This window comes from Fusarium odoratissimum, assembly GCF_000260195.1.
Source record: "Fusarium odoratissimum NRRL 54006 unplaced genomic scaffold supercont1.26, whole genome shotgun sequence".
Lineage (NCBI taxonomy): Eukaryota > Fungi > Ascomycota > Sordariomycetes > Hypocreales > Nectriaceae > Fusarium > Fusarium odoratissimum.
In genome coordinates, this window is record NW_022158710.1 from 95,241 (window position 1) to 122,983 (window position 27,743).

The 27,743-nt window shown below is 47.5% G+C and overlaps 10 protein-coding genes across 12 annotated transcripts; 4 read left to right on the forward strand and 6 right to left on the reverse strand.

Annotated features, from left to right (window-relative positions):
• Window positions 1-749: 749 nt before the first annotated feature.
• On the forward strand, window positions 750-3,041 carry FOIG_12309 (uncharacterized protein; the record flags this gene model as incomplete). Its single annotated transcript, XM_031213205.1, has 4 exons — window positions 750-814; window positions 869-1,914; window positions 1,959-2,312; window positions 2,387-3,041. Exons 2-4 carry the CDS (start codon window positions 1,085-1,087, stop codon window positions 3,039-3,041), a joined length of 1,839 nt encoding a protein of 612 aa, XP_031056950.1. The 5' UTR covers window positions 750-814; window positions 869-1,084.
• Window positions 2,982-5,597, reverse strand: FOIG_12310 (uncharacterized protein). 2 transcript variants are annotated; one of them, XM_031213206.1, is made up of 5 exons: window positions 4,252-5,597; window positions 4,073-4,196; window positions 3,721-4,021; window positions 3,468-3,671; window positions 2,982-3,417 (listed from the first exon to the last, which is right to left on the reverse strand). In XM_031213206.1, exons 1-5 carry the CDS (start codon window positions 5,539-5,541, stop codon window positions 3,228-3,230), a joined length of 2,109 nt encoding a protein of 702 aa, XP_031056951.1. In that variant the 5' UTR covers window positions 5,542-5,597; the 3' UTR covers window positions 2,982-3,227. The 2 variants fall into 2 exon arrangements, with proteins under 2 accessions (XP_031056951.1, XP_031056952.1); XM_031213207.1 differs by having other exon boundaries at window positions 2,982-3,671.
• A 142-nt stretch (window positions 5,598-5,739) lies between these two features.
• On the reverse strand, window positions 5,740-8,243 carry FOIG_12311 (uncharacterized protein; the record flags this gene model as incomplete). Its single annotated transcript, XM_031213208.1, has 3 exons — window positions 5,740-6,404; window positions 6,455-7,790; window positions 7,846-8,243. The coding sequence occupies 3 exons, from the start codon at window positions 8,241-8,243 to the stop codon at window positions 5,880-5,882; spliced, it is 2,259 nt and encodes a 752-aa protein (XP_031056953.1). The 3' UTR covers window positions 5,740-5,879.
• A 283-nt stretch (window positions 8,244-8,526) lies between these two features.
• On the reverse strand, window positions 8,527-13,297 carry FOIG_12312 (uncharacterized protein; the record flags this gene model as incomplete). Its single annotated transcript, XM_031213209.1, has 6 exons — window positions 8,527-8,817; window positions 9,204-9,345; window positions 9,397-9,960; window positions 10,015-10,111; window positions 10,170-10,344; window positions 10,397-13,297. The coding sequence occupies 6 exons, from the start codon at window positions 13,295-13,297 to the stop codon at window positions 8,527-8,529; spliced, it is 4,170 nt and encodes a 1,389-aa protein (XP_031056954.1).
• A 522-nt stretch (window positions 13,298-13,819) lies between these two features.
• Window positions 13,820-14,800, reverse strand: FOIG_12313 (uncharacterized protein; the record flags this gene model as incomplete). The annotated part of the gene is made up of 2 exons (XM_031213210.1): window positions 13,820-14,719; window positions 14,778-14,800. 2 exons carry the CDS (start codon window positions 14,798-14,800, stop codon window positions 13,867-13,869), a joined length of 876 nt encoding a protein of 291 aa, XP_031056955.1. The 3' UTR covers window positions 13,820-13,866.
• A 670-nt stretch (window positions 14,801-15,470) lies between these two features.
• On the forward strand, window positions 15,471-17,079 carry FOIG_12314 (uncharacterized protein; the record flags this gene model as incomplete). The annotated part of the gene is made up of 2 exons (XM_031213211.1): window positions 15,471-15,683; window positions 15,742-17,079. 2 exons carry the CDS (start codon window positions 15,471-15,473, stop codon window positions 17,077-17,079), a joined length of 1,551 nt encoding a protein of 516 aa, XP_031056956.1.
• Window positions 17,080-17,526: 447 nt separating this feature from the next.
• FOIG_12315 (uncharacterized protein) lies at window positions 17,527-22,231 on the forward strand (the record flags this gene model as incomplete). The annotated part of the gene is made up of 3 exons (XM_031213212.1): window positions 17,527-19,144; window positions 19,195-19,346; window positions 20,675-22,231. 3 exons carry the CDS (start codon window positions 17,527-17,529, stop codon window positions 22,229-22,231), a joined length of 3,327 nt encoding a protein of 1,108 aa, XP_031056957.1.
• On the reverse strand, window positions 20,645-23,772 carry FOIG_12316 (uncharacterized protein). 2 transcript variants are annotated; one of them, XM_031213213.1, is made up of 5 exons: window positions 23,533-23,772; window positions 23,423-23,481; window positions 22,939-23,374; window positions 22,488-22,892; window positions 20,645-22,439 (listed from the first exon to the last, which is right to left on the reverse strand). In XM_031213213.1, the coding sequence occupies exons 1-5, from the start codon at window positions 23,683-23,685 to the stop codon at window positions 22,362-22,364; spliced, it is 1,131 nt and encodes a 376-aa protein (XP_031056958.1). In that variant the 5' UTR covers window positions 23,686-23,772; the 3' UTR covers window positions 20,645-22,361. The 2 variants fall into 2 exon arrangements, with proteins under 2 accessions (XP_031056958.1, XP_031056959.1); XM_031213214.1 differs by having other exon boundaries at window positions 22,279-22,892.
• Window positions 23,773-24,047: 275 nt separating this feature from the next.
• On the reverse strand, window positions 24,048-26,033 carry FOIG_12317 (uncharacterized protein). The gene is made up of 5 exons (XM_031213215.1): window positions 25,685-26,033; window positions 25,574-25,637; window positions 25,271-25,523; window positions 24,504-25,217; window positions 24,048-24,456 (listed from the first exon to the last, which is right to left on the reverse strand). Exons 1-5 carry the CDS (start codon window positions 25,844-25,846, stop codon window positions 24,108-24,110), a joined length of 1,542 nt encoding a protein of 513 aa, XP_031056960.1. The 5' UTR covers window positions 25,847-26,033; the 3' UTR covers window positions 24,048-24,107.
• Window positions 26,034-26,507: 474 nt separating this feature from the next.
• Window positions 26,508-27,434, forward strand: FOIG_12318 (dihydrodipicolinate synthase; the record flags this gene model as incomplete). The annotated part of the gene is made up of 1 exon (XM_031213216.1): window positions 26,508-27,434. One exon carries the CDS (start codon window positions 26,508-26,510, stop codon window positions 27,432-27,434), a length of 927 nt encoding a protein of 308 aa, XP_031056961.1.
• Window positions 27,435-27,743: the final 309 nt, after the last annotated feature.

Sequence of the window (27,743 nt, forward strand, 5' to 3'; positions counted from 1 at the left end):
GTAATGGATGACCAAGCTTTAATCGCCACCTCTGTGGTTTCAGTAACATGTTGAACAGGTCGATGATGGAGATTGGGAAATTCCTCTGCAATGGCATAGCCTGATACATACGGTGCCCAGTCTTCAGATTGAAGTAATGTGTAGTAACTCATCATCTCTAAAGTATGCTGGATAGTGACTTATACGATGAAAGAGGCAATAATAATAATATAGGCTGCCAAACGCCTGTAGACTCGACGACAGGTCGGCTTCCAGACCGTAACATCCAATTCTAATGGATGCTATACCACAATAAACGAGCCTATCGAAAGGACGGGGCATGGCCCGGAGCAAGCGACTGGACGAATCAGAAAACACCTCTCATAAAGCCGCTCTTGTGGCTCCCAAGACATAAAGCGCATCATCCTTCAACCACCATGACATCATGTTTCGAACATGCAAAAGCATATAAAACTTTGTAATCAAGAAACTGAGACATAGCCCTGTGAGTCAATTACGCGTTTGTATGACCTCACCCTTCAAAACCAGGGCTTTGTTCTTCCGATATCACTCTCGTTAGAATCATGACAGTTTTGATTTTCTACCAAGCTACGTCAACTTATCAAAGATGATACCCCATAGAACACCAAGTATTTCCGATGCATCAACATCATCAACTCAAGATACCTCTCAAACAGGCGGCCCTCGACGTTTACTACCAGCTGCTCGTCCCCAGCCGGCTGAAAGTTCTAATCACTACCAAACAGCTCCCCTGACAAGAAAACGAGCTCCAATAGCCTTGGCATGTGAAGCATGTCGACAGAAGAAAATAAAGGTCAGTATAGTTCCTACTTTGCGTATTATGGCGGCAGCTCATCGGTCTTTGCAGTGTAACGGAGCTCGACCGGTATGCTCTCAATGCCGGGCACGGAAACTCGAGTGTGTTTACAGAGCGACGCCAGACACAGACTATCGTGATAAATACGAGGCACTTCTAGAATCACACCCTGCAGCCGTCGTATATCGAGCTATTCAAACACGGCCACGATCTGAAGCACTTGAAATTGTCAGACGGATTCAAGCTGGTGTCGATGCTGAAACTTTGATGCGCCAACTATCAAGCGCCGATTTACTCCTCCAAGTACAACTGGAGCCAGAAACAAGATCACGATATCAGTTTATCTACTCACCGCTCATGCCTACATATCTTCAGACTGAAGATAATCCCTTCATGAGATCTCTTATACATGAGTGGAGCACAAGAGATGATATTGTTAGTATTGCATCTCCGGTTTCTCCAGAAACAGATTTGGGATATCGGGCGCAGTACTTGAGACCTCACCATGCGGCAACAATTGTCGACTCAAGGCTGGACGAGATAGTACCTTCGAAATGGACTACTGTGGACGTTAGCGATGATACAATGAAGGAGCTTATACGCGCTTATTTCCTTCAAGAATATGACTGGTTCACGTTCTTTCATAAGGACTACTTCTTAGACGATATGATCAATGGATCTAATACATTTTGCTCATCACTGCTCGTCAACGCTGTTTTGGCATTTGGATGTGGAAGTCCCCCCTCATCTACTATAAAGCTCATGCTAATAAGCTGTCAGCAATGTCGAAACTCTGTATCTGAGCCCGCAGAGTATTGGAATCCCAATAGTCTTGGTTCTAAATTCCTTGAAGAAGCAAGAAGGCTCTGGATAATGGAGGTGACGCATAACAGAAGTTTGACAACGTTACAGGCAGCCCTTGTCGTGAACACTATCGTCAATATGTTTGATATGGATCCTTTATCCTCAGCATTCCTCGTTCGGTCAATAGAAATAGCCCATGAGTTGGGGTTATTTGAACCGACGACGTACATAATGAACAAGAAGTTGAGAAACTCATATGACCTTACGGCCTGGTCTTTGTTTCACTGGCAATGGTAAGATTCCCCTCATACATCTATTCTATAGCTAACAGAATAAGTACGCTGAGTTACCAATTGATGACCCAGCCGTTATTAAAAACACCACCCAAGACACCCCTTCCCGACCCTGACCGCGATCCAGAGTGGTTTAGTGAGATCTGGCTCAAGTATCCTTCGAGTTCAACACTGGTGCCATTGCGGCTTGGCTTGGTGTTCAAAGCAAAGATGCGCTTTAGTGTCGTTCTTAACGAGGCAATGTTAGAAGTTGAAAAAGATTCAACTGATTCTTACTTGTTTCGAAATGGGGCCACAAGGATCATTAAGATAGCGGAGAGAATGGATACATGGTATAAAGCTATGCCAGAACCACTGTCACCAACGCAGATTGTTTCACCTTCACAACTCAAGATACAGTACGTTGACCATATCTCACTCAAGCCTTACATTTTGATAGTAAAACGAGCTGACAATTTTTAATATCCGTTAGTCTTCATTATTGCTATGTTATCATCCAGCTATACGAAATTCTCGCCCCAGGAGGACATAGACAAGCCCCGAACCTCCCCATCGAAGAAGAAGATCTTCAAAAGTCCCTCTCAAAATACCGAGGCTACTTCGAGACCATTCTACGAATTCACTATCTTCGCCATAGCTTCGAATACGGAAACATGATGCTAACACGCTTCCTGTCAATGCTAGCATTTCTATCCCTAAAAAAGATCGAATCCTTGACAACATTCACCAAGCCAGAGCATACCATCACGGGATCTGGATTAGATGTCGGAGACACAGATCCCAAAGAAGCAAGAGCCACGCTTTTAATAGCCCAGAAAGGCCTTAGTGATCAAGGGAGAGGTTATTACCTACCAAAGACACTGTTGCGGGATATTCTTACGAATATGACGGCGAGTGATGCTACGATTCTTCAGAGCTTTATAACGATTCTGCCTGAAGGCCCGGAGAAGACGCAGGAGAGGAAGATGTATATGGAGAGTCACTGCCCACCGGATATTCTGCGTATGGCGAATGATCCGAGTAAGCAGCCGGATGGGAATTGGATACGAAAGTTTGCGATGTTGACACTTGGGGAGAAGTCTGGGCGTTCGATTTTGGGGATGATATCCGGAGGCAGGGAAAGCTAAGCTCAGAGTCATTGACTTGGGAAAAGGTATAGATACTATAGGAGAAAGGCTCTAGTGAATATCACTACTGCCTTAATCCTAATCTCTTGACCAAGTCGCCATCATGAATATCATTAACCTTAAGGAAGTGACACTGCTGTGTAGGTCTGAAGAAGACACATATTTAGCGAACCTTTGAGTAACTAGCTACTGTAGAATATCACGAAGCAACGGATCAGCAGTAGGACTATGGCCCAGATACTCTACGAGTAGCTCCAACTCATCTCTACTTCCACCAATTTCAAGAATACCCTTCCTATACCTATCCCAGGCGGATACACTCCTAGGATCCTCAAGGAACGTCGATTCAAAGAACTCTTCAGCAAACACATGAGCACTAATAATAACCAATTAGTAATTTTTATAGTTAGATTGAGGTCAACTCGCCTGAGATATGAGTAGTAGCCTGCATCGTAGCCAGAGACTAGATGACCTAGATCAGCATGTGGGTATCCTTGGTCGTCTGGTTGAGGTGCGCGAACAAGCCACAGCTTCTCAAGGAGGTCGTTGAATATTTTGGTCGAGTCCGTATTGCATAGCTCAGTGTGGCTTCTGGGATGATGAACTTTCATATCAAAGTGGGCGTAAACCCTAGAAAAGCAATATTAGCTCAGCAGCCTTTTGAGCGAGAAATATTCACAATTGACGAAGATACCACAACGAGCGCGTCACTTGACGGCCCTTTATCAACCTCTCAATGGTATCATCGGGTATACGCTCTGGGGGAAGATTCTCTCCTGGATGCGCTTGAAGCCATTTCTCCTTCAAGTGCAGATCTGTGTTTGTATAATGAAGACCCAAGCGTTTGAGCTCGGATTTCATCCAGCACCACTTCTCGAGCATTACACTGAGTGCTTCTGCAAAGTCCGGTGGTGACCTATGGCCGTGAAAGGCCACGTAGTTCGTCCTGGCCAGCAGGTCATGGATGCCATGTCCTAACTCTGATCTAGTGAGTTCCTGTGTATTTAGTTGGTTTTTACCGTGTTTCTTACCGTGGAATAGAGAGATAATCTGACTGTGCTTTAGGAATGTGCAAGCTGAAGGTGCAGGTGGCGGAAAGGAGCACATGAGAAGGGTTGCGGGATATACTCGACTGCCATCGTTTTTCAGGTAGCCCTGATGGAATATTGAGTTAGAAGTCGGTACTTATCTGACGCATCTGAATGCTTACACATTGGAGGTTGACGTTCTGGTTACCCTTATACTTGTTATCTCTTGAAAGAAGATCCGTATAGAGGTAGCCAATGAATCGACCTTTCGATGCTTCGCGACCATCCCAAACAGCATAAGCTCGTACATCGTCATGCCACGCCGAGCCGTCAAGTTGTTCCTGAGATATAGGACAGAAACGAAGTTGCAAGAATTCAGAGAACATCTCCAACATCACAGAGATAACATGTTGGAGTGGGAAATATTCGGCAACCTGCTCGGGATCGACATGGAGGTGCTGTTCAGCTAGACGGGCGTAATACCAATAGTCCCAAGGAAATATCGCGTTGGCATCATCTTCAGTGATTTTGGCACTCTCCCTGGACTCCTTTCTCTTCAGATCCATTAGGAGGTTCATATCGTGCTGCCCACGAGCTAGTAGTCTATCGTGTAAGTCGGCCAACAAACTTTCAACCTGAGCCGGGTTCTTCATCAGCCTCTTCTCTAGTCGATAAGCCGCATGACTCTCGTAGCCCACAAGACGAGCGTTCAAATCTCTCTCCACAACAATCTTCTCGAAGAGTTTGGCGTTTTGATTGAGATTATTGGCATTGCCAACATACATCCTCTTCCGTGTAGCACTTTCGGAGGCATTTCGGTATACAACCAAAGAATCAGCTGCTGAAAAGCAAACGAATCGCATGTCATGCTTTTCTGGGTCTTTTCCAAAGCGATCGAGATCATGCTGCTTTACACCGGCTAGTTCGTCAAGAGAGAACCAAAGACCTACAGCATCTTCTCTGATTCTCTGGTTATACTTTCGCCGCATCCCGTCGATATAATTTCTTCTCTCTAGGTATTCATGAATTTGAACAGGCTGCAAAATACCATGTCCAAACTGCTTGAACTCTAGAAACAACTTATCGAGGTACTTTCGAGCTTCGAAATGAAGAGAAATCTCCTGACAGGCTTCTTTGACAGCTTTGAGTAACGGCCAGAAATCTGGTCTTGCAGTAAAGGCGGCTTGATCTTCGTTGACAAGAGCACATGCTTCTTCCGACGCCTGACGAGATGCTGGGTCGGGAGATGAATAACGGAGCATGGCAATGATTGCAATATCACCCTGAGTTTCGTTGTCAATATCAATTAGGGGCTGAATTAAGTTGTCGAAGTTGGCTTTTTGTACATCCACACTTTCAATAATGTTTTCTCGTACGGTCTGATATAGACCGACGATTCGTTTCATGATTGGGAGAATCTGATCAGCAGGTATAAGCCTAGGCAGAGGTTGAGGTAACGAGCTGTAGTCCATTTTGTCGGTGCTGACAGTGATGAAATGTAAGTATGAGCTTGCCTAGGAAGACTACGTATAATTATCATGAATCAAAAGGTGACAGACAATCCTTGGCGTGAGGGGCTAATCTTGTGACAGGGAACCAACCAATGAATGTTTTTAAAAACATCCGCGTCTTATGATATGATTATTTATATAGGCAAGCTTTTATCCGTTTTCCAGTTTGAAATAGTATGAGTTAGAACTGTAAAACCATATCTAGATGTCATAGCAGTAAGAGCATTATTGCTCGACGATTTCAGCCATATATGTTATTTACTAAGCATAGAAACTAGGATTCACATGTTCGATGTCGATCAAGGAGGCCTCGGTGGTCTCTTGACCTGAAATCCTTTCTCGTGTGCTTTTGGCCTGGGCTTCGTAAACGCGTTTGTAAGCCCAGCCATCAGTTTATTCTTCAATTGACTCCTATCCGTTTCATCATGCCTCATTCCTGACGAAGGCCCTGGATTTGTGTCCACGTTTGGAATTGACGTTGACGAGACGAACACCCTTTCCTCATCAATTCCATAGAACCTGTCAGACTCGCGAAACGAGTAGTCGATGCCTGGCTGAAATGCTACCTCTGATAGGGCCAGATCTATGCTAAAATGTCCTATGCTAGGACTGCTGTTGTCAGTTGATGGTGATCTTGGATTAGTTAAAACAGCGGCTGGTCGAGGTGCGTGATAAGCAGAGCTTGTTGCCCCAGACCTCGGTGGTCTGTAAAATGTCGATGGATCTGGTTGGAAATCTCTTGTTGAGGTTTCTCTGCTTGGGGCCTGACGATACTCAAGGAGATCTGCGGTTGAATGTGTGTCTAAAGAATCCATATGGATAGACTGCAGAAAGAAATTAGCAAGCAGTTAAAATGTTTTTGCAAAAGGCTCACAGGAACCAGATTAGAATCTCCACCAGTAGTGTGGCTTGAGGAATCCCGGTCGATAGCCTCGCCTGTAAATACAGTCTCGTATAACTTCCATGCATGCTTGATGAAGAATCCAGCAAGTATGACAAGTCCATGCAAAATCAATACCACATATCCGATCCATTGTCTCGTGCCTTCGGTAATGGGCATAGCAAATATGCTAGTGAGGAATAAAAGAATCAATCGCATTGTCGATATGTATATTGTTGTTGGTGTTTTTAACAGCCTGCTTCGTTTTGAATTTAAGTGCGAAATACTGATGAAGATTTCGCAAGCAATCAACATGAAGAGCTGGGCAAGAGGAAAGTCTTGAAGGCCGCCAACACCAATGGCTTGTAAAAGCGGCATTGTATGTGGAATATGACGAGAAAGTAGCCGCCATAGTGTATGGAAATTCACATTGGGGTTACTTGTTTCCAATCGGCTGGCTCGCGGTGGTTTCAGTTGGTCACCTGCTTGGTCATCCAGCACTTGGACGAGAAAGTGACCGGCTCCGAGGATTATGAGTAGCATTACGACAGCTAAGCCAATGCGATAATTTGGGAGGTATCCAATAAGGATAAGATCATACGAGATGTATGAAAGTAACGGCATACTAAAGAAGCATAGTGCAACGCCAATAGTTGTCCAGGCAGCCTTCTGCAAAATCGAAAGAAAAGGGAGGGAATGCACCGAACTCGAACGGGAGAAGGTCCAGAATGAGATTAATAAGAGAAAGAATATCGGTGAAGTCAAAATGATCAGGTTGATCAGGGAGTTCGCCAAGGTATTGAGCATATTGGGGTATCGAAGCATCTGCGTCATGAAACCAAGCCCATAAGAAGCATTGCTAGCGTACATACCACCTGTCGGCCCCTCATACATGTATCCGTTGCTGAATGGACCTGACCAGTATAGTAAAGAAGCCCAGGAGAGCTTGCTCACTGCAGGGACAAAGAAGCCGGGATATTCAATGCTCATCAATGCCGCTATGAAAGCGAATTGCAGGTAGCGAAGGTAGCTCGTCACGTCCAGAACGACTGACCACAATGAGCTAGCATTGAGGCCATGGGCATAGGTGAGACTGCTCTGGTTTACTCGCCATGATGAGAGAGTGACGACGATCAGAATGGCAAGTGGCACGAATGTCAAAACTGCTGATATGCTGTCGCCTAAGTCCGGGGTGATTTTCGCTCTCCCGCAATCCAATTCTTGGCCATCGGCTTGTCTGAAGCGGAACGTTGATTCCAGAGTTTGAAATTGATGTGTGCTTTGAAAGCTGTAAAGCAGATGATAGGAGCTCAGACGCGTCTGTCCAATCCTATTTGTTCAATCAGCACTCTGACAAGCTCTTGAGAGACACAGATTATACTTACGGTGTCAAAGTATCTGTGATAGGTAAAGGACAGTTACTTGAGAAATTCTCCAACTTCCCAACTAAGCGGCCAAGGACTTGAAAGTCAATCGAGTTTCTCAGTGAAGGAACATCAATGTCTTCACAACTCATCAGCGACGCATTATGGACTGCGAGGATGTCTAACTCCAAGGTCGCTGAGCTTTTCTCTGCATCGATATTCCATGACCCTCGAAAACTGTCGATCCAAAAAGGATTGATCTCGATGGAACCTATGCCTTGATATCCACGACTGCATGGATACTTTCGAATCCAAGGCTTACTTTGCCAGATCTGCTCAGCTGAGGCTGGTAGCGACTCGCTTAGTAAAGCGAGTAGAAAACATGATCTATAGATATTTCGAGAGTCTTTCGAAGGCATAGGGAAGGGTCATCACTTTTCTTATAAAAAGATATCTCAGTTTGAAAAATCAACAAGCAGAAGAAAAGAGTTAGTTCACTTTATTTAGTAAGCAGACGTCGCGTCAAAGTTTTGGAGTCCCATAAAAGGGGCTACTCTCAGCCAATCGTGGAACGCGATTCAAGAAAAGCTTATTCTATTCTAAGATGTTGAGTGGCAATGAGCCGGATATAGTTAAACCTAAGGCACTAGAAAGCTAAAGCTGCAGATGGGAAACGAAACTCAGAGGTGAAGAGAAATCTGTTTAGAAAACGGCTGCAATTGCAGCAAGAAGAGAAAGCATGCCAATGGCCTGCTTACCAGCCCCGCTGATAACAGGCACGATGCTGGGTTGTGTGTTCTTGGAACCGCTACCATTGGAGCCGTTGGGACCTCGGTTAGAACCAAAGCTGGAACCAGAGCTTGAACCACCGTAAGAGCTGGTCTGGGAGCCGCCACTGGAACCACACTTGGAACCACTGTTGGAGCCGCCGTTGGGACTGGGCTTAGAGCCACCGTGAGCAGTCGAGTTCCAGTTGCCGTTGTGGCCGCCATACTGAGATAAAGTTCATGGGCTCGTGGCCTTTCGGTTTTCATTAGAAGTACAAAGGAGTTATAATTCCATGATAGTACAGAACCGAGGGCTTTATTGTTTACCTTCCCAAGTTCTAAGAAAAGAATGAGTTGCTAAAATACAAGATATCGCCAAACGGCGAGGTGAAGAATATTAATTACATATGAAAACAATCAAGCAACCCAACACCCTAGATTCCAGCTCCCAAATCATCTCATTGATTACACGACCGGCCCAAAAGGATCTTCAAAGACATAGGGCCTTCAGCATGGGTAGTAAGGGAGCTGCTCAAAGACCTTCTGCTTCTGGCTCGAGGACAATGAATCGAAGGATTTCCATCCCCCTCTCGCTCTTTCAGGCGAACACACTGGAATCTGGATGAAACCGGGCAATCTGATATTGACCTCATCCGAGTTACCGTCAAGAAGAAAGTCATAGTTGCTCGTTTTTGTCAGGTCAAGAAACCCACCACCGTTTTTCTCCTTGTTGGCCTTCCAGCCCTCGACGGCCCTGTGATGTAAGTTAGCATAATACCATCTATCTGGACTCAGGCTTACTTACCCAGCAACGAGATCCTGAGCTTTGATCCCTCCCCAGTCATAGGTATCCTGATTCTTAGGACCTAAGTTCTCTATTCCCTGCGGCGCGGTAAAGTAGTTGGGTTTGCAGTCTGTAGGATTACCGCCTGTGCCACCGGGTACTTGAGGATCACAGTTCCGCTCACGACCATTCGGTGCAAGGAGATAATACCTCCGGCCTTGGTAGCAGTACCCCATCTCCTCACCAGTGCTCGGGGCGATGTACTCGTAGTCGAGAGGCCCAACAGCATTGCAATCGTAACCGGAATCCATGACGAAGGCGGGAGCATATCCGGCGCCAACTTTCCAAGCCTCGGGGATGAGGACTGCGAAAAAGACTTTGCGCAGTTGTTTTCGAAGATCTGACATGTCAAAGGTTACTTCGTCATTGTTGAATTTGCCATCGGCAATCAAGTCTCCGATGTAATCGACGGATTCATCGTCTCCGCGGAATGCTTTTTCAGTAAAAGCTTCGATGGACTCGGTCCAGAGATCTGAGATTTCGCTGAGCTTGCCAGCGACTTTGCTCTTGGGCGTTTCCCTCTTGCTATCCATGATTTTTAGAGCAGGTGGCACGACTAAAAGGGTGAATTAGACGAACCTGTTCTGGATATCCTTGGCTAGAGTGGCTCCCCAAGAAGCCGTGTTCGCAATAAGGTCCTTGATGTCAGCCGTGGGACTGTCTTTCGTCTTCATAACTTGATAGGAAAGTCAGTTCAAGCCATCAAAAATAAAGGTTCCTTTTCAGTAACTTACTCTTGTTGAAGAACGGAGCGGCAAACATCCCCACGGCGATTCCGAGAAAATCTGCAATCAAATTGAACTCGCTTGATTCATCCACATCTGGAGCAAACGTTTCTACCAGCTGATCTAGCTTTGACTGCATGCCATTTTCAACCTTGTCGACAGTCTGCCAAAGGCTTTTGAACGTCTTAAGAGAGGAATTAACCCACCGGCAGTGTATGGCAGGGAGGCCGACTTACAGTATGTATGCTAGTGAAAGAGTTGAGGATAAAGTAGCCGGCAGGTCCTGAGTCCCGGGTATCCTCGCATTTGTCTTCCTGCTCGCACCCATTGACACCTACAGAAAACGATGCACAGTCAAACTTCTCATAACCATCAGCAAGGTCTGACACATGCCTAGAGAACTTATTCGCGTTCTCCTTTCCGGTTACGTTGATATTCTGAGACGATCGCTTGTCCACCCAAGAAGACGCCATGTCTCTCCAGGCGCACGGCGCGCGTACACCATTCCAGCGATCCTGGGGATTCATGTCAGACTCTATGACGGCTTTGTCCAGACAGCTAAACCCGTCTTTCGTCTTCCACTTGCATTTGCCGTCCTTGTCGATGATCTCGATCAAGTTGCTATCTTCAAGCTTGCCAAACTTCTGAAGATCAACAGCCCAGTCGGTGACGCCTCCAAAGTTAAGACCTTGATACTTGGAAATTCGCCTCTTCTTGGTCGAGTCAGACATGTAGGCAACCCACTCAGTGTCGTTGTACACTAGAATATCGGAGTCACTCTCGTCGATCCACCAGGTTGCCTGCTTGTTGGCTATGTTCTCAATCTCCGCATTCGAGATGTACCCGGACTCGCCAGTGCAAACGCCCTTGCGAGCTAATGACTCTGTCGAAGACCCAAGGAACGTGCACATGGGACCTACACATCCCTTTTTCGCCATCTTGAAGGACCTTCCGTAGCTTGTAACTCCAACAATAACCTTGGTCGACGGCACGCCAGCCTTGGTTATCATGGCGAGAGCACCCATGGTTTCTGTGAGGTTGACATGGGAACGCAAGCAGTTTCCTTTTGGACAGCCGGGAGAAGCCCACTTATTGTCGTAGTCCCATTGACCGTGCAGATCGTAGGTCATGTAGATGATGTAGTCAACTACCTTGGCGATGTTGTTGATGGGGTACGGCTTCAAATACCAAAAGGAAGCAGGAGCTGCGATGGAGAGTGATAAGCCACCGAGCTGGCCCTTGAGAAGGGTCAACAGGCCAAGGTAATTCTTCCCATCCTCCTCGTCGGCTTTGGGGATGTCTGGGATGTCTGGAGCTCCAGGATACTCCCAGTCAATATCAACGCCATCGAGATCATGCTTCTTGACGAAGGCAGCAATATTCTTTGCAACCTGAAGTCGATTTTCCATCTTGACTGCGTTGCGAAGGATGTGATACTTAGTAGGATGAGTAGAGTCCACCCAACCCCCAAAGGCAAGAATGCGTTTGGGTCCTTTAAGCTTCTTGAACTTGTTGAACTGGTAGGAGACGTGGCTGATGTCGACTTCAAAACTATCGGTAAGTCGAGCAAATGAGAAATGGACGTGGGTAAGTTCAGATCTCTTTTCAAGCTCCGAAGCATCCATCCAGAGGCAGGGCCGGTCTTGGTTCCAGGCCTCGAAGTAGCCGACACTGATGAAAGACGAGGGGGGAGACTTGTTGTTCACGATGTCGGTGCCGCAGTTGGAAATGCATCCGTTGGTCCCCGGTTTTGCAGTACCTGGAGCCCCAAGCGTGGTGTTCTTACAGAAGTCTGCTGTGACACCGCATTGTCCCCAGATGTTGCAGCATGCATTCAGAGGACACGGGTTGAGATCCGCAAGATCTTTTCCATTTTCAGGTTTCTTCGTGCCAGGCTTTTGAGGTCCACACTCTGCATTTGCAATGGGGTTAGGCATTGGGGGATCGCCTTTGCTCAAACAAATCACTGCCTTGTCGAACAAGAGTTTGCACCCAGACCAGCCCCAGGTATTCTTGTTGAAACTCTCAATGTCTTCGACCTTGAGAGAGTTTGCAGCAGCAATCTTGTTGCAAAAGTCCCCTGATTCGACAGTATATGTTGCACAGCTGCCGTCAGGCTTCGGTTTGGGCCGAAAGTCAGGCAAGTCTCCAGACGAGCAACAGACGTGCTGGCCATCGATCAGAGTAGAGCACAAATTCTTCGTCTGGCTGTTGTACTTTGTGAAGTCGGCTGCTTTGATTCCACAACGCTGAGCTAGGTCGCCACAGCCATCTCCCGACTTGACCTGAATGGTTTTGCACTCTGCGCGCTTGGCGAGCTTCGGTGACGTGGAGTTGGAGGGCCGAGAAACAGCGGTATCTCCCTTGATGGTCTCGATGAGGAAGCTGCCAAAGTTTGAGCTGTGCTGGAATCCGTCAATACACGTAGCATTACTCCACCCGCTCACAGCTACTTGAGCGTTGATGAGCGAGGCAGGACCAGGTTTGGTGTCGATCATGATACCAGAGGTGTAGTCAGAATTGCGACCATCGCCACAAAGCTGAACTCCGAGTCTTCTTGGCATACCAGACTCTCGAAGACGCTTCACCAACGCCTCGATAACGACGTTGGCAACGCTACTTGGCACAACCTTGTCTCCAATGTAAAGGCCCACAGATGTATCACCATACTGAGAGAAAATCGACTGTCTGTCTTTGGAGCCCTCAGTCAATAGAAACGATTGCAGTTCCTTCAGTGCGGTGATGGCTTGGGGCATTATGACTTTCTCATCGGTGTCATCCCAAACAAGCTCAAGCTTAGATTTGGTCTGATTGTTCCTAGCCAGCGATGAGGTGCTCACCACGCTGGTGAGATTGAGGGTTTCTCCTTGGTAAGAGGTGCATGCTCTCAAGACATTGCCAGGACCCGATGGTCGAAGTGGGTAATGAATGGTAAAGTCGAGAAGTCTAGGTTTGTGATTACAAGCCAAGGCTTCATCAAGATTTGTAAAGAGCGTCCAGTTTGACGAGTCAACGCCAGCTTCATCAATGAGCGGTGGGCAAGAGTTCAGCTGAGGGGCTGCGGTCCCATAAGCGAAAGCTGGGTAGATAGTAAACACCGTAGATAGCACGGCGGCTATAAAGGTAGAGATACGCATGACGAATGCCTAAAGAAGTCATTCGCCGCCTAAAGAATAAGAAATATTGAAGGAATGTGCTGCAAAAGAGTGACCAGAAACAAGTTTGAAAGAATGTAACGGTCGGCTATAATTTCAAGTCCCTAAACTCAGAGCATTCTGTATTGAATCCTTATAAGTCCCAACCTCCATTTTCTTCAATCCAGCACACGGCGAGTTCCCAATTCCCTTCTAGCCGATCATTCCTCAGGTGGCTAATTGTGCAGCCTTGGCGGTAGTGTTGGTCCTTTTAAACAATAACGGTTAAAGTCAATGGTGGCATGACTGGAAAGAATGCAACTGTCTGTTGGTTCTAGGGTCTTCACAACTCGCTCAAATGACCATATGGCAAGGATGCGAAGACTGAGGTTCGGGACAAAGCTCCTTGATCCGATGGCTGTGTGGTGGAATAAATTCTCCATTTCTTCAATCAGTCAAAGAAAGCATGGTGTTGTTGAACGAGTCGGCCGCCGTATGAGAGGTAGAAATGTGGCACAGGTTTGCCAAGCAATATGATCACGTCTCTTGAAGGAGTAATAATTAGAACTTAATTACATAGCGAAGAAAGCAACAACAACAGTCCCCATCACCACCGCAGTCAGAGCGGCAGGTAACATCAGATTTGCCACATCCTCGGCGTCCTTGGAACTAGGATACAGACGCCGACAAGAGTCTGGACCAAGTAAATTCTTCTCATCAGGCCACGACTGATTATCTGGGCATTCTGCGTACCTGAGCATCTCAGCACGAACCATGGTTGCCAGTTCGTGACCAGTATCAATACTACACGGATCACCTTCTCCTTCCTGATCAGTGACCACCACGCAACTTTCAGACCTCCTATCCCCAGTCACCCCTTTTGGCGTTGTTCTGTTGTCCAAGAACCGAGTGTGCTGGATCTCGAGAGGGCAGGGCCCTTTGGGCTTGTAATTGGGGAGTAAGCCCGAAGATGATGTCGAGAAGTTGATGGACCCATACTTCCAATATCGCTCAGGTCCAGGAGAGCACTCTTGGAGAACTGACAAACTCCATCCAAGCTCCCACTCTGTATACGAAGTGTTACCCATGATATCTGTAGCATTGATCACAAAGTATGGTTCCGTCGCTGGATCAAGCGACCCTGAGCTGTAAAGCCAATCTGGAGCTGATCCATGGACGACAGGCACATCCTCTTTCTTGATGGGAATCGCCCAATTGCCCTCCAAACGCCACTGCAGCTTGAAGCCATAAGGCCACGCCTTGGTCGCTCCAGTAAGGGCAAACACGATAGGAAATGGGTAAACAGGGCGGTACGTCTCATTTGGCCGAGGAAAAATGAGACTGACGCCAAGGTCAATGGGAAATGGTGGCGAAGGCTTCTCCTTCGCCTGCATGCCAAGGACTGCAAAGGTTCCCAAGAACACCCTAATTGTAGCGTTAGTATGATCTGACGGTTATAGGAACCGGAACGCAGCGGACAGACCCGAGGAGAAGAGAAACGTTCATGCTTGCGATCCTTTGTTGGTTCAGTACTTGGTTGTGTGGGGAAAACGGGTTTGGAAAAGGGATTGCATGGCATATTTATCTACATTCGTGCCCTGGTACCTGCATTGACTCGGCAGGGCGGCCCGTACCATTTCACCTGGAGGTTGTTGATTAGAGACGGCATTGGTCAATATGAGTGATTGCGGCGTAGGAACATGCAAACCCCGGCATTTGATTCTTTTCGGCTAAAATTAAATTGAACGTACGAGTAGTATTGCAGTTTGAACCAACATGCAGAAATATGCATATATTTAACCTTTTTGACTCGCTGTGAAGTGGTATGATTGGTCGGGAGTGGTGTCCTGATTCATGTAAGTCTAGACAACTTCTCCTCATACCAGGTTATTCTGACCAACTTTGGGGTCTGAGCTAGACGAGATAGACTGTTGCGTTAATTAAACAGAATACTCAGATGGTTGCATGTCATTTATCCGGGACCGTGGTACAGTTCTAATATGGTTTGAATGGAGACAAATCCAGAGCGCGGACGAGCTATTTGTCTACAATGAGGGACTATCTGAATTCCCAGGATGTTGTAAAGTGTATATAGGATGAAGAAAATCCATACTTTGAGACATGCTCCTGGCTAACCTAAGCAACCATTGCAAATTTCCTCTCATTTCTGTTCGCTATGAAACTCTTCCATCTTGGGGCTCTCTCCCTTGTTTTCCAAGCCAGCCATGGCTCCTCATCTCATCATCACCGGCGCGATGATAAGCCTTCTATGCCTATAGCCCCGGGAACCATACAGAACTGTGCTTCTTGGTACGACAATGACGGTTCACTTCCATGCGAGCTGATCCCTTACGCATGGAACCTGTCTTTGGAAGACCTGATCAGATGGGTTTGTATTTTGCTATGGCCGTTATCCCATAAGGATCAAAGCTAATGGATGACGTTAGAACCCTTCCATCACTGCAGAATGCGGGAACTTCAAAGAAGGTTTCTCGTATTGCATTCAGGAGAAAGAAGCACCCGCCCCTATCAGCAGCACCACGACCAAGTTCACCACGGCTCCTCCGTCCTCTACCACGCTCGTTCCTTCGAAGACAACCCCAACAAAACCATCTACAACTGCTGTCGGTGGTAATGGCGTCGAGACACCCGATCCAATCCAGCCTGGCATGGTCTCGAACTGCAATAAGTTCTACCTTGTCGAGCAAGGTGACAACTGCAATGCAGTCTCCTCCAAGCACGGCATAACCCTAGCCCAGTTCACGACTTGGAACCCCAAGCTCGGCACGGGTTGCTCAGGATTATGGGCTGATGTCTGGGTCTGTGTGTCTGTCATAGGACATACAGCAACTCCTACGCAGTCTACTAAGCCTACCAACGGGATCGAGACACCGTTGCCTATCCAGGCTGGTATGACCAAGAGTTGCACCAAGTTCCATCTCATCAAATCGACTACCACTTGCAACTCAATACAGGATTACTATAAACTCCCGCTGAAGGACTTTTATTCCTGGAATCCCGCCGTCGGCACGAACTGTCAGTCTTTGCTCGTTGACTATTGGGTTTGTGTCAGTGTAGTTGGCTGGACAGCCCCGACTCCTACAACACCTAGCAATGGAATCGCCACACCCACGCCTATCCAGACCGGCATGACCAAAAACTGTAACAAGTTCCATACTATCAAGTCAACAACCACGTGTGCCTCGATTCAAGACTATTACAAGATTTCATTCGCGGACTTTTATGCCTGGAATCCCTCCATAGGCTCAAAGTGTACATCCCTCTTGGTGGGCTACAACGTCTGTGTAGGTGTCATCGGCCAAACGCCTTCACCAACAAGCACAGGCAATGGAATAACAACTCCCACGCCGATACAGGCGGGTATGACCAAGAGCTGTAACAAATTTCATCCAGTCAAATCAACAACGACCTGTGCTTCGATTCAGGATTACTACAAGATCTCATTCGCAGACTTCTATGCATGGAATCCAGCTATAGGCTCTAAATGCACCGCTTTGTGGGTTGATTATAACGTCTGCGTGGGCGTAGTTGGACAAAAGCCTACACCTACCCAGCCAAGCAACGATGTCACGACTCCTTCGCCTATCCAGAGCGGTATAACAAAGAACTGTAAGAAGTTTCATCAGGTGAAATCAACCACTACTTGCGCCTCAATTCAGAATTACTACAAGATCACGATGGCCAATCTTTTCAAGTGGAATCCTGCTATTGGGTCGACTTGTAAGAGCTTGTGGGTGGACTATTGGGTTTGCGTGCAAGCTTAGACCTGTTTTCACTGTCTCGCAATTTTACTTCTGTGTATATATACTTTTTTTCTCTTATTCCTCCTTAATACATATGCTTTCATATCTTTTCCTACATTGATATAGGATGTCACACTCACTGTCGCTTCCCGCTGAGACAAGAGGGGAGAGAAATCATGTGCCAATAGGGAGCCTCGCTAGTCTTTAGCCGTTTGCTGGCTGATACTTAGCGTACTCGCTTGCAACCAACACCCAACGTCCATTGGGCCGAGCTTAAAGCCCCGTCAGAGCAAACACGGCTCCCAACTGCACTGCACTGTCAAGCCCTGCATCTCCCATTTCCCTCCTCCATCCTCCACTCTCTCTCGAATGCGATTGCGATTGCGACTGCGATAATTCATCCATGACATCCTTCTCATGCTCCCGCACTATCTACTCTTGTGAAGTGCCGCCCGATTGACGTCCAGCATGGACGATCTACTCGCAATCTCAAAGTCCATCCTGGACAAGGTGCCGCGGCTCCAGGCGCTAGACAACTACTTCAGAACTCCAGAGATCCTTGCGCGACAGCAACGTGTCGATCAGCTTGAGGAGCTGGCCCAGCAGAATGCTAAGAGATTCCGCGAGGACACAGCTGGCAAGATTGATATCCGGCCGTTTAGGACGCTCGTTTTGGAGCAATCCAAGCTCGAGGAGGAAATCGAGAAAGACAGAGCTCTGTTTTTGAAACAGCTCCTCAACGACTGGGGCACGGTTCCGGAAAGCCTTCAGGCGCTGGCAGCTTCTACATCCCAAACTCCACAAAATCTTTTGCCAACTGATTCGATACCCACGCCCCCAGCTCCACGAGCTCCATTTCCAGCTAGTTCGATACCTACACCTTCGCACAGCTCTGCAGTCCACGATGGTCTGGAAAGAGCCGAGCCAGAGCGCAATGCGACCGCTGGATCCCAACCCTCATTGACCGATAATGCCGAACGTATCTCGAGCAGAAAGCCCCGAACCTCTGCATCGCGACGAAGATCCTCCAACATCTCGCGCGATGAGAACCGACTCGTCAAACGCAGTCGTCGAGGCGAAATAACACCTTCCCTTACGCCGGACCGATCTATCAAGTTCAACGAGGTCTTTCAGGGTGGCGACGCTCCAGCCAAGTACAGGATTGTGCAGTTTCCGTTTCGCCAAGGAAATTGGTACATCTTGGAGTGCAAGGACTGCGATATCCAGTTCCAAGGAGAGGATGTTGTTGAGGATGCATATGACCATTTCTATCACAACCACGGCCGCAGTTTTAGTACCACAGAGGAGCAAGTTGTTCAGGTGCTGGGCACCCATGTGTCGGACTGCAATACGGAGCTCGCCGAGAAAAACAATGCGCTCTGTACCCTACCTCCGGATCCAGATGGCGACGAGACAGAGCTTGAAAATGGAGATGAAGAGCCATCCGAACGCCCGAACCACGCGAATACACGAAAGAAGAAAGGGAAACGCGGGAGACGGAAGAATCCCTCCGCTCATTGGGTGCCTCCCAAGGCATTCAAGGATGTTGATCCTCGAATCATCAATGCAAAGCCGGGCGACATCGTCTGCTTGTATAATGACAGAACCAAGTCCTTTTCTCCTCTCATGATCCTTCCGTGGGGACCTTTCCCACGTTTCAAGCTCAATAAGGTCTTACAGGACGTAGAACTCCACACAACAATCCCCAAATGCTATGATGGTGCAAAACCCACGGATCTTACTCCGTCACCTTGGGCCCCTGGCTATGAAGACAATGGCGACTTGGCTCACAAGCGTAGCCTTCCGGGTCTTTTCTTTCGTGCTGCTCAAGATTTCCCATATGACTGCAGGTCGGGTTGGGTCCCGTTGAACAAGCTCAAGGTCTACGATAAGGCTTGCCCTCGCACTCGGAACAAAGAATCCGTTGAAGAGTACATCGAATACTATGCAGAGTGGTGCAATGACCCATCGGCCGGGGGCATGCAGGATGAGGCGACCGCACCAGAGAGAACCCATCGGCTTCAACCAGGAAGCCATCGAGGTCCTGAGAACAGCGCCGTAGGTCAGTCCATGGCACGGAGTACAGGTAACACGACGAATCGTAGGCTTTGAGGTTGAAGCTGAGAATTTTTGTAGTTCAAAGCCCTCGACACTTGGCAGAACAGAACAGTGTTGCGCCTACAATTGAAGATGTTGATATCAAGGAAGAGCCAGAAGATGACAACGAACATAGCGAATATGACGAAAGAGAAGAGAGTGAAGGCAGGGAGGAAGAAGGGGAAGAACACGTGAGCGGCTTTCGGAGGCACTATAGAATGGGCGTCCGTAGCGCGCACATCGTACGCAGTGTTGAGGTGGATAGGTAATGAGCGATTGGCATATACCCCCTGGACAGAGAGTTTATGGGATACCTGGATTGTGTGGTGTAATTGTGTGTTAGGGCTCAGAAGGAATTGGCTATGTAAATACCATTGTACCAGCATGAAAAATATTAATGATTGACAAGAGCCTAACAATTTTTTGTGATATCGCCTACCCTACACTATTCACACCTTTCCACTTTCCATGATATCCATTCTGCTCTGAGCTGACCCAGGTGCATCAATAGTAATATTACATCATATACAAATAAGTGAGAATTGCAGACTTCAGCTGCTGCTAATGTCGCTGCCTAATCCTCATGCTCGACATCATCACTCCCACGGGGCTTCGACACCCACTGCCGATAAACCCATGCAGCAAGATGACTGCATATGATCGGCGAGTTTATTCTCCCGCCCTTCCAAGTCTCTTCTAGCGGCAATCATTAGCTCACCGACACTTCGACTCACACACTGTCAGCATAGCATCGCAGGGTAGTATTCACTACCGTATTAGGCCGTTTTTGCGACAGGTGCTTGATGTGACGCTGTTCCTACATGTTTCTCTTGTAAGTCTATTGGACTGCATTGCGCAGAGACTGAGACAGCCGCTCCTTGGGGACCCCGGCAGCTTTTGTTTAACTTAAATGGCGGGCATCTCTCGATAGAATGGGTACAGTAGCACGTCACTCATGTCAGTCCAACGTCGCAATTCGGCGTCCATTTTCGCTCTGGCCGACCACCTAACACACCATCTCACTCCCAATTGGCTGGTCATCGCGCTGACAGAAATTCCAAATTCTCGAGGCTGAGCCTAGCGAGGCGCAGTTTTTCTCCGCGTGGGCCCGCGGCGCCGGGTATTGCATTGGGTGGGTGATTACGTAGCTCAATTTCGAGGCTGAGAAATTAATTCAAATCATTGTGACTGCGGTTCGACTGTGGATCTCGCGTCAACCACTCACAAGTAGATTTTGAGGGTGACGATGTAAGCTTAATTGAGAGGATGGGGATATATAAGCCTAGTCGCCACACGCTTTACTTGTGATTACCTTATCGTTTGAGTAAAGTGAGTAATATGTCTACAATCCAGGAATCACCATCGCGTAGTGCGAACAAAACACCAAGTCCGACTTCGAATGTTAGGTCGAGAAGATCGCATACAAAGTCTAGACATGGATGCTTGGGCTGCAAACAACGAAGGAAGAAGGTGATTACCTCCATTTATCATCAATTGACTTCAGTTCTAATGGAAATAGTGTGATGAGCAAAGACCTCAATGTTCACGATGTCTCGATAAAGACATCCCATGTGAATATCCTCGTCAAAAATCTCGTGCATTGAGATCACCTACTCAAGAAGACACATGGAGTCAACTCCAGTCTCTCACCATCCCAACGCCATACTACGCCCGTTCAACAAGCGCGAGTCTCTCAACGTCAGATCTCTCACCGGGCTTGTCGCCCTATCTCGCACCAAGCCCCAACTTCACTCTCCTCCCGCAAGAAATCCCCCTTCCATCCGTCGATCTCGGCGCCGCAGAGCTTGAACTCTTTAGTTACTATCTCTCCCACACAGCGCGCTCTCTAGCCTACGATGAAGATGATTTGTATGCATTGCAAGTTGGATTTCCCAATCTTGCTTTCAGAAGTAAACCCCTCATGAGCTCTATCCTCGCTCTCGCAGCTGTGCGAAAATGTCACGATTTGATATCTCAACCTTTGCAGAGGATCGACAAGAGTCAAGTTAGGCATTTACTTGCTCTTGCAGATGAACATCATAGGGCTTCGCTTCGGCAGACGAGGGCTGATATTCCAATTGCTAATCATTACGACCACGTTGTTGCGAATGCACCGCTGATGGTCCTTTACGCAACGGCGAATCACGCTGTGAGAATTCACGTTGAAAAGACATTGGATGCAGGGGAGAGAACGAGCTTGGCGCCGGTGCAGTTACACTGGATGACGCTCATCCGGGCGGCGCATCTAGCGTATACGGGTCTTTTGCACTCGACGAAGGATTTTGGATTCTTGGAGGACTTTACGGCTAGTCCGCCTGACATCACCTTGAACAGCCAGTCAACTAATGGCTTGATTCCTTTGGGGGAGAACGGACCTACGCCCCAGACAGAGCAACTTCTCATGCCTATTATCGCGGCGACATCGGGGTCAGCGCTGGAGAAGTTACGAATGAGAGCGCAGGCTTTGGAGTTCGCTGCGCACTTGAAGCCATCCTGGGAGTCACCGGGTGAGGATACTGAACTTCAAGCCTGTCTTGTTGCCCTCGAAGCGCTGAGCAGTATCGTGAATGAGCTGTTTCACCCAGATCAGAGCGCTTATACAGATTCCCAACAACCTGATCTAGAAGCGGGTTGGGCTGCACTGAGTCAACTCTCAGATGTATCACCTTGGCTACGAAATTACATGGCCCGCGTAACATTCTCGACACCACCCAAACCCCTCCGCCGAACAATAATGTGGTTCCTGAACCGGATCCCCAGCGAATTTCTCAGCATCGTCGAGTCTGTGCTAGATAACATCCCCACAAGTCCAGGAAATATTCCCGACGAGGGTATTCAGTGTGAAGGCGATGTCTCTGAGACGACGAGACTTGCTATGGATATCTTCTCTCATTGGCTTGTTTTGGTTATGCTGTTAGATGGTGTTTGGTGGATTGGAGGTATTGGGGCTTGTGAGTTGGGGAGGATAGTGAAGTATACGAGAAGGAAGAATTTCTTTGGGGAGTTTCTGGGGATGGAGACGTGGTGGCCGAGGAGTATGCTTAATATTGCTATGGAAATAGGAAGTCAATCCTAGGGCAGACATGGCATGGTATAATGTTTAATGGGATGAGAGAAAAGGGTTGGATGCTTTTATGGATAACGGGGAATACCATATATAGATTTCTATCATCATAATATAATTTTTATACCTGCTATACTATTTCCTAACGTGCTTGGTCATTTCTTGTCCGCGCTCTGACTGGTTCCATCGGAATATCCTCCACTTCAGTGGCTCTATCGTCCTATCATCGAGTCAGTCAACCTCCTGCACATCTTGTTGCAAAACAAACCTCTTGTATAGTGATCATATTATCCGGGGACTCCCCTCTCCGTCTTGGCGAATGAGAGCTCGAACGTCTTGCATCGTCCTCAAGCCATGGCCGTGCAGCACCGTCTTCCACAGAAGCCTGGCTATAGTTTGAGGCAAATTCATAATGGCCATCATCTCGAGATCCCACTGGATGGAGGATAGAGCCCATTTCCGCCCTAGAAGATGATCCAAATCTTGAGCTCTTACGCTGGAAATTTGGTGAGGAAAAATCAACCGAGGTATGTTGGTTAACAGACGGTGATGCGTGGTCTCGATATTCGAACGTTGTGATCTTTCGCATGGCTGATTCTGAAATTCGGTCAAGGACGCTCTTGAAGTCATCCAGAAAAATGACATCAGAAGCACATTTGAAAACCAAAGCGAGCTAAAACCTGTTAGAAGTGGCTTGATGGAAGAACAAAGAAGCTCACCCTCCAAAAAGGATTGATGCCCCCTCTTTTCGACACGGCAATCATGAAAATGACATCAGTGATCAAAAACACAATCGACAAGAACAAACAGAATAACATGATTCCAAATCGTGGACTAGTTCGAATAAGGCCCGGAATCGTAAACTCGTAGTTCTCGTTAATGGCTAGAACCAGTTTTATAGTCGTGAATACCCACCAGGGGTCTCTGAAGAGTGGTTCGAGAAGTCGTGATGTGTTGAAGATTTTACTACCGAGATGGTTGTGATATTGAAAGTTGGCCCATGTTTCGAGAACCCAGTAGGGCTGGACGATGAGAAGTGAGATGATGAAGATCCGGGCTCCCCATTTTGGGAGGAAGGGACGGATTTTAAGCCATGCGATGAGGTTGTGGATGAAGTATGAGATATATAATAGGGTTGCCGTGCTGCTGAGGACCCTGCTTCAAGTTAACAACCCAATTCATAGTGGATCAATGCAATAGTACCATCCATATTCAGGTTCATCGAAAAAGCAAAAGAACCCATGTCCAAGTGCAAGAAGAAGCTGTTCGCGATTAATCGATATTCAATAGAGAGAAACAAAGGAATTACTCACCTCACCGAGAATAAGCTTATGCAAAAGCGTATTCTTCCGATAATTGCACAAAACCAACAAAAGCAGAATAGTCACAGCACCGACATTGAAGCCCTGACTCCACGCCTCTAACACCTGCTGCGCTCTCGTAGTGACATCGGGATTTGGCGCCATCGCGACATTTTGCGAATATCACCCAGACTAAAAGTTGTAAGATCTGGGGCTGTCAGCAGAAAAAGGGGATGGAATGCGGCTGATTATAAGGTAAGAACCGCAACGTCATGATTATCAAACGTAACGCAAGGGTTGGTTTGTGTCGTGCCAATGCTTGGCTCGAATCAAAGAGGCGAGAAAGATGCTGCCTGGACATGGGTTGTTTAGGCTGTGGGCACCAATCATATTATGAGATGGTGTGTGAGATTGCCAGACGGATTGGGGTTGGGGTAAGTGGTGAGACTAGGCGACGTTGGGCGGGTAAATGAGGCTGAGATGCTGAAAAGTCAATCGAGCAAGGATTATGCGGGGATGTGATAACCGTTTATTAAGAGAGCCAATGTGATATCCGCTAGACCTATTATGTAATGCCATGAAGATATCTAAAGAGCATACTTGAACAATGGACTCTTCTCTCCCATGCGAATAAGATCCTCATCTGTATATCTCTGTCTGACCTCTTCCTCAGTCATCTTAGCCTTCTTGGCATTACCTCTCTTAAGAAGAGTCTCCAGCAACAAAACTGCAACAACACCAGCCAAACCGAAAGCCAGAGAAGTTCCGTAACCAGTTGGGTATCGGGGTGCTTCACGCTCGAGGTAGATGTAAGAGCCGATGAGGCCACCGATGTTGCCGACGCAAACGAGAAGACCAATGTTGACGGATCGTTTGGCGGGATCGGGCGTGTTGGCGACGTTCCAGGCGTTGACACCAGGAAGAATAGGATACATGCTGCACATTGTTAGTAACCGAGTATAGGATGGTGGATGAGGACTTACCCAAAGCATGCGAGACAGACGGCGAAGTAACAAACAGCAATGTTGTCCTCGATGTTGCTGGACTTGACAAACAAGATGATAAAAGCAACTACAAGACAGCATTGAGGTCCCAAGATGAAAGGAGCGCGCCATGAGTACTTATCAGCAAAGATAGCAAACACATAAGCCGAAATAGCTCCAATAGCATAAGGAGGGATAGTCATCAACTGCGCATCAGAAGAAGTGTACCCCATACCCCTCAGGATAGTAGGCATAGTGAACTTCATAGCATAGTTAGGAACAGCATTCGACCAGTTCGCGAAGAACAAAAGCCAAATCTTGTAATCCATAAGAATATCCTTGAAAAGGCGGATGTTGAAATGATCATTCTCCTTGTAGTCCATGGGAACTGTAGCCCGACGGCTAAGTTGTCGGAGTTCAAGATATCGGATCTCATCGGCGTCGAGCCAGCGTGTGGATAGGGCGGGTGAATCACAGAGGAGAAAGACGCACATTATGGCGACGACGACGGTGAAGAGACCTTCGATGAGGAAGATCCAGCGCCAGCCTTCCATACCTGCCATGCCGTCCATCTTAGCGATGGCGAAGGCTAGAAGGCCTGAGAATGCACCGCCTGTTGCAGCTGATGTGTAGAGGATTGCGATTCGGGTTTGCGTTTCGTTGGGGAGGTACCAGTTTGAGATGATGAGGATTGCACCGGGGAGGAAACCGGCCCTATCTAAGTCAGTACCTGATTATGAGACCTTGGCGATATCAAGGGGACTTACTCAAAGATACCGAGTAAGAATCGAATGACCAAGAGACCAGCGTAGTTTTGCACAAGGGCAGTAAGAGTCATGATGACACCCCAACAAAAGACGATGCCGCCCATGTACCAAGATGGTCTCTTGAACTTGTGAAGGATCATGTTGGAAGGAACTTCGCAGAGGACGAAGGGGATGAAGAAGATGGCGGTGACGATGTTGTACTCGATACCCTTGAGGTGCAAGTCACCAGTCATGCCTTCAATCTTTGCATTTCCTATATCAAGTCAGCGATTGGCCTTATAGAAAACGTTAGATGAAACCTACCAATGTTGGTCTTGTCCAAATACGCAATGAGGTATAAGAGAACAAGCATAGGAATCAATCGCCACTGATCTGCGTAAGTAAAGAGAAGTACTGATTGGGTGAAAAACTTACATCGACTTTTCGGATAACAGCCTTCTTCCTCTCCTCAGGGAAGTTATTTAAGAAATCAGCATCTTCTTGAGATAAGCCACCTTGGGCGTGCTCATTATGCATGATCCCAGACTTTTCATCACGCGAAAACTCGCGTTCGATATCTTGAGTCTGAGTTGCCATTGCGAGCTGATATCTTCTTGAAAACGATTTGTTTGATGAGAAGATGTCTGATGAGAAAAAAAAAGGTCAAGGTCCAAGAGGCACCTTTATATCCCAAACAGGATGATTCAGCTGAGTGTCATTGCGAAAGAGAACAGGGAAATGTGAAGAAATCATAGTCATGCGGAATTAGGTCCCAGAGTCTGGGGTTGGATTGTGGAGTTGCAAAGTCCGGGGATGCGGGGGATGAGACGATGTAGAAAACTAGCGATGGATCGACGAATTAGAGTGATTTCCGGGGTGAGCTAGTAGAATATGGGGTCATGGGTGGAAATTGAGTTTGTAAGGCCGGAGAAAGAATCCGGGCATGCTCGGAAATCTAAAATACGCTTCTGAAAATGGTGATGTTTGTGAATGAAGACACCTCGGATACTCGGATTCTGTCGGGAGGATTGTCGTGAAGTTCGACAATTCGCCTTCTGAAGATGAAGCCGAGGCGCGAGATGGGGACTTCTTTTAGACATATAAGAAGACGATAAACTCAATGGAAGGGAAATAAATCATCACATCAATCAACAATCACAACAACAACAACAACAACAAGAGCAATCTTGAACATCTCAAGCATCATCACCACCTCTCAAATACGCTTAGACACTTCAAAGTCTCCCAACCAATCACAATGTCTTTCGATCTCAAAGGCCTCGTCCCCGCCCCCGTCACCCCCTTCACCAAGGATGGCAAAGTCGACTACGACGCCATCCAGCGTCTGGGTTCTTGGCTCGGCAGCATCGACGGCGTCAAGGGTCTCGTCGTTCTAGGCCACGCCGGAGAAGGAACTTTCCTCACCCAGCAAGAACAAGTCGACACCATCAAGGCGTTCGTCAAGTCCGTCGACAACAAGATCCCCATCATCGCTGGCATCACCGGCGAGGGCACTGAAGTCGCCGCCCTAGAGGCCAAGCGTGCTAAAGAAGCTGGTGCCCAAGCTGGTCTCCTGTATCCCTCCCATGGATGGTTGCGCTTTGGCTACCAGCCTGGTGCGCCGCAGGATCGATACAAGGTCGTCTACGAGGTTTCGAAACTGCCTTTGATCTTGTTCCAGTATCCTGATAACACAAAGGCTACATACAACCTCCAGACTCTTCTCGACATTGCGGCCCAACCTGGTGTCATTGCTATGAAGAATGGTGTTCGCAACATGCGACGCTGGGATACCGAAATCCCCGTCTTCCGCCGCGAACGTCCCAACGTTCCCGTCCTCACCTGCCACGATGAATACCTTCTCCACACCGCCTTTGACGTGGATGGCATGCTTGTCGGATACGGTGGTATTGCCCCTGAGCCTCTTCTCGAGCTGATCAAGGCTGGCAAGGCTAAGGACTACGCTAAGGCAAGGGAGATTCACGATCTGCTTCTTCCTGTTACCAAGGCTGTTTACCACAGGGGTTCGCATATGGAGGGTACTGTTGCACTCAAGCATGCGCTTGTTGCTAGGGGTATTTTGTCACATGCTACTGTGCGATCGCCGCTGTTGCCTCTTCCTGATGGAGCAGAGGAGGAGATTCACGCTGCTATTTCATCGGCGACTCTGAAGAAGGTTGCTTAAATCAGGACTTGGACTTGGGGTAGCATAGAGCTTGTACTGTAGATTTAGAACAAAAGAATCTCATATCATCCGTTAAACAGCTTTTTATCTGTGATTTCTACCTAAAACTGCTAAAGAGACTGACCAGTCAATAATTCCATTAGAAAGATAATCACATAATTCTCTTCTGCGAATATGAGAGCAAGCCTAAAAACTCGTTATATTATTTTCACAAGACGTAAGAGAATTGGTGATAGAACTGTTGGCCTTTGGATTGGCCTTGACATCGGATTTCCAGCAGCTCAAAGACCAGCGGAACAACCATGAATC

What these genes read in the sequence shown, in the direction of transcription:
- FOIG_12310 (XM_031213206.1), bottom strand. Translation starts at nt 5,541, where the DNA reads ATGGACTACAGCTCGTTACCTCAACCTCTGCCTAGGCTTATACCTGCT. An exon ending in GATTATCTCTCTATTCCACG is followed by an intron (nt 4,022 to 4,072) that starts GTAAGAAACACG and finishes TCACTAGATCAG; the next exon opens with AGTTAGGACATGGCATCCAT. An exon ending in GGCTACTACTCATATCTCAG is followed by an intron (nt 3,418 to 3,467) that starts GCGAGTTGACCT and finishes GGTTATTATTAG; the next exon opens with TGCTCATGTGTTTGCTGAAG.
- FOIG_12316 (XM_031213213.1), bottom strand. Translation starts at nt 23,685, where the DNA reads ATGGCGCCAAATCCCGATGTCACTACGAGAGCGCAGCAGGTGTTAGAG. An exon ending in ATAAGCTTATTCTCGGTGAG is followed by an intron (nt 23,482 to 23,532) that starts GTGAGTAATTCC and finishes AATCGCGAACAG; the next exon opens with CTTCTTCTTGCACTTGGACA. An exon ending in ATATGATCACTATACAAGAG is followed by an intron (nt 22,440 to 22,487) that starts GTTTGTTTTGCA and finishes ACTCGATGATAG; the next exon opens with GACGATAGAGCCACTGAAGT.
- FOIG_12317 (XM_031213215.1), bottom strand. Translation starts at nt 25,846, where the DNA reads ATGGCAACTCAGACTCAAGATATCGAACGCGAGTTTTCGCGTGATGAA. An exon ending in TTTGGACAAGACCAACATTG is followed by an intron (nt 25,524 to 25,573) that starts GTAGGTTTCATC and finishes GACTTGATATAG; the next exon opens with GAAATGCAAAGATTGAAGGC. An exon ending in GTCTGTCTCGCATGCTTTGG is followed by an intron (nt 24,457 to 24,503) that starts GTAAGTCCTCAT and finishes AACAATGTGCAG; the next exon opens with CATGTATCCTATTCTTCCTG.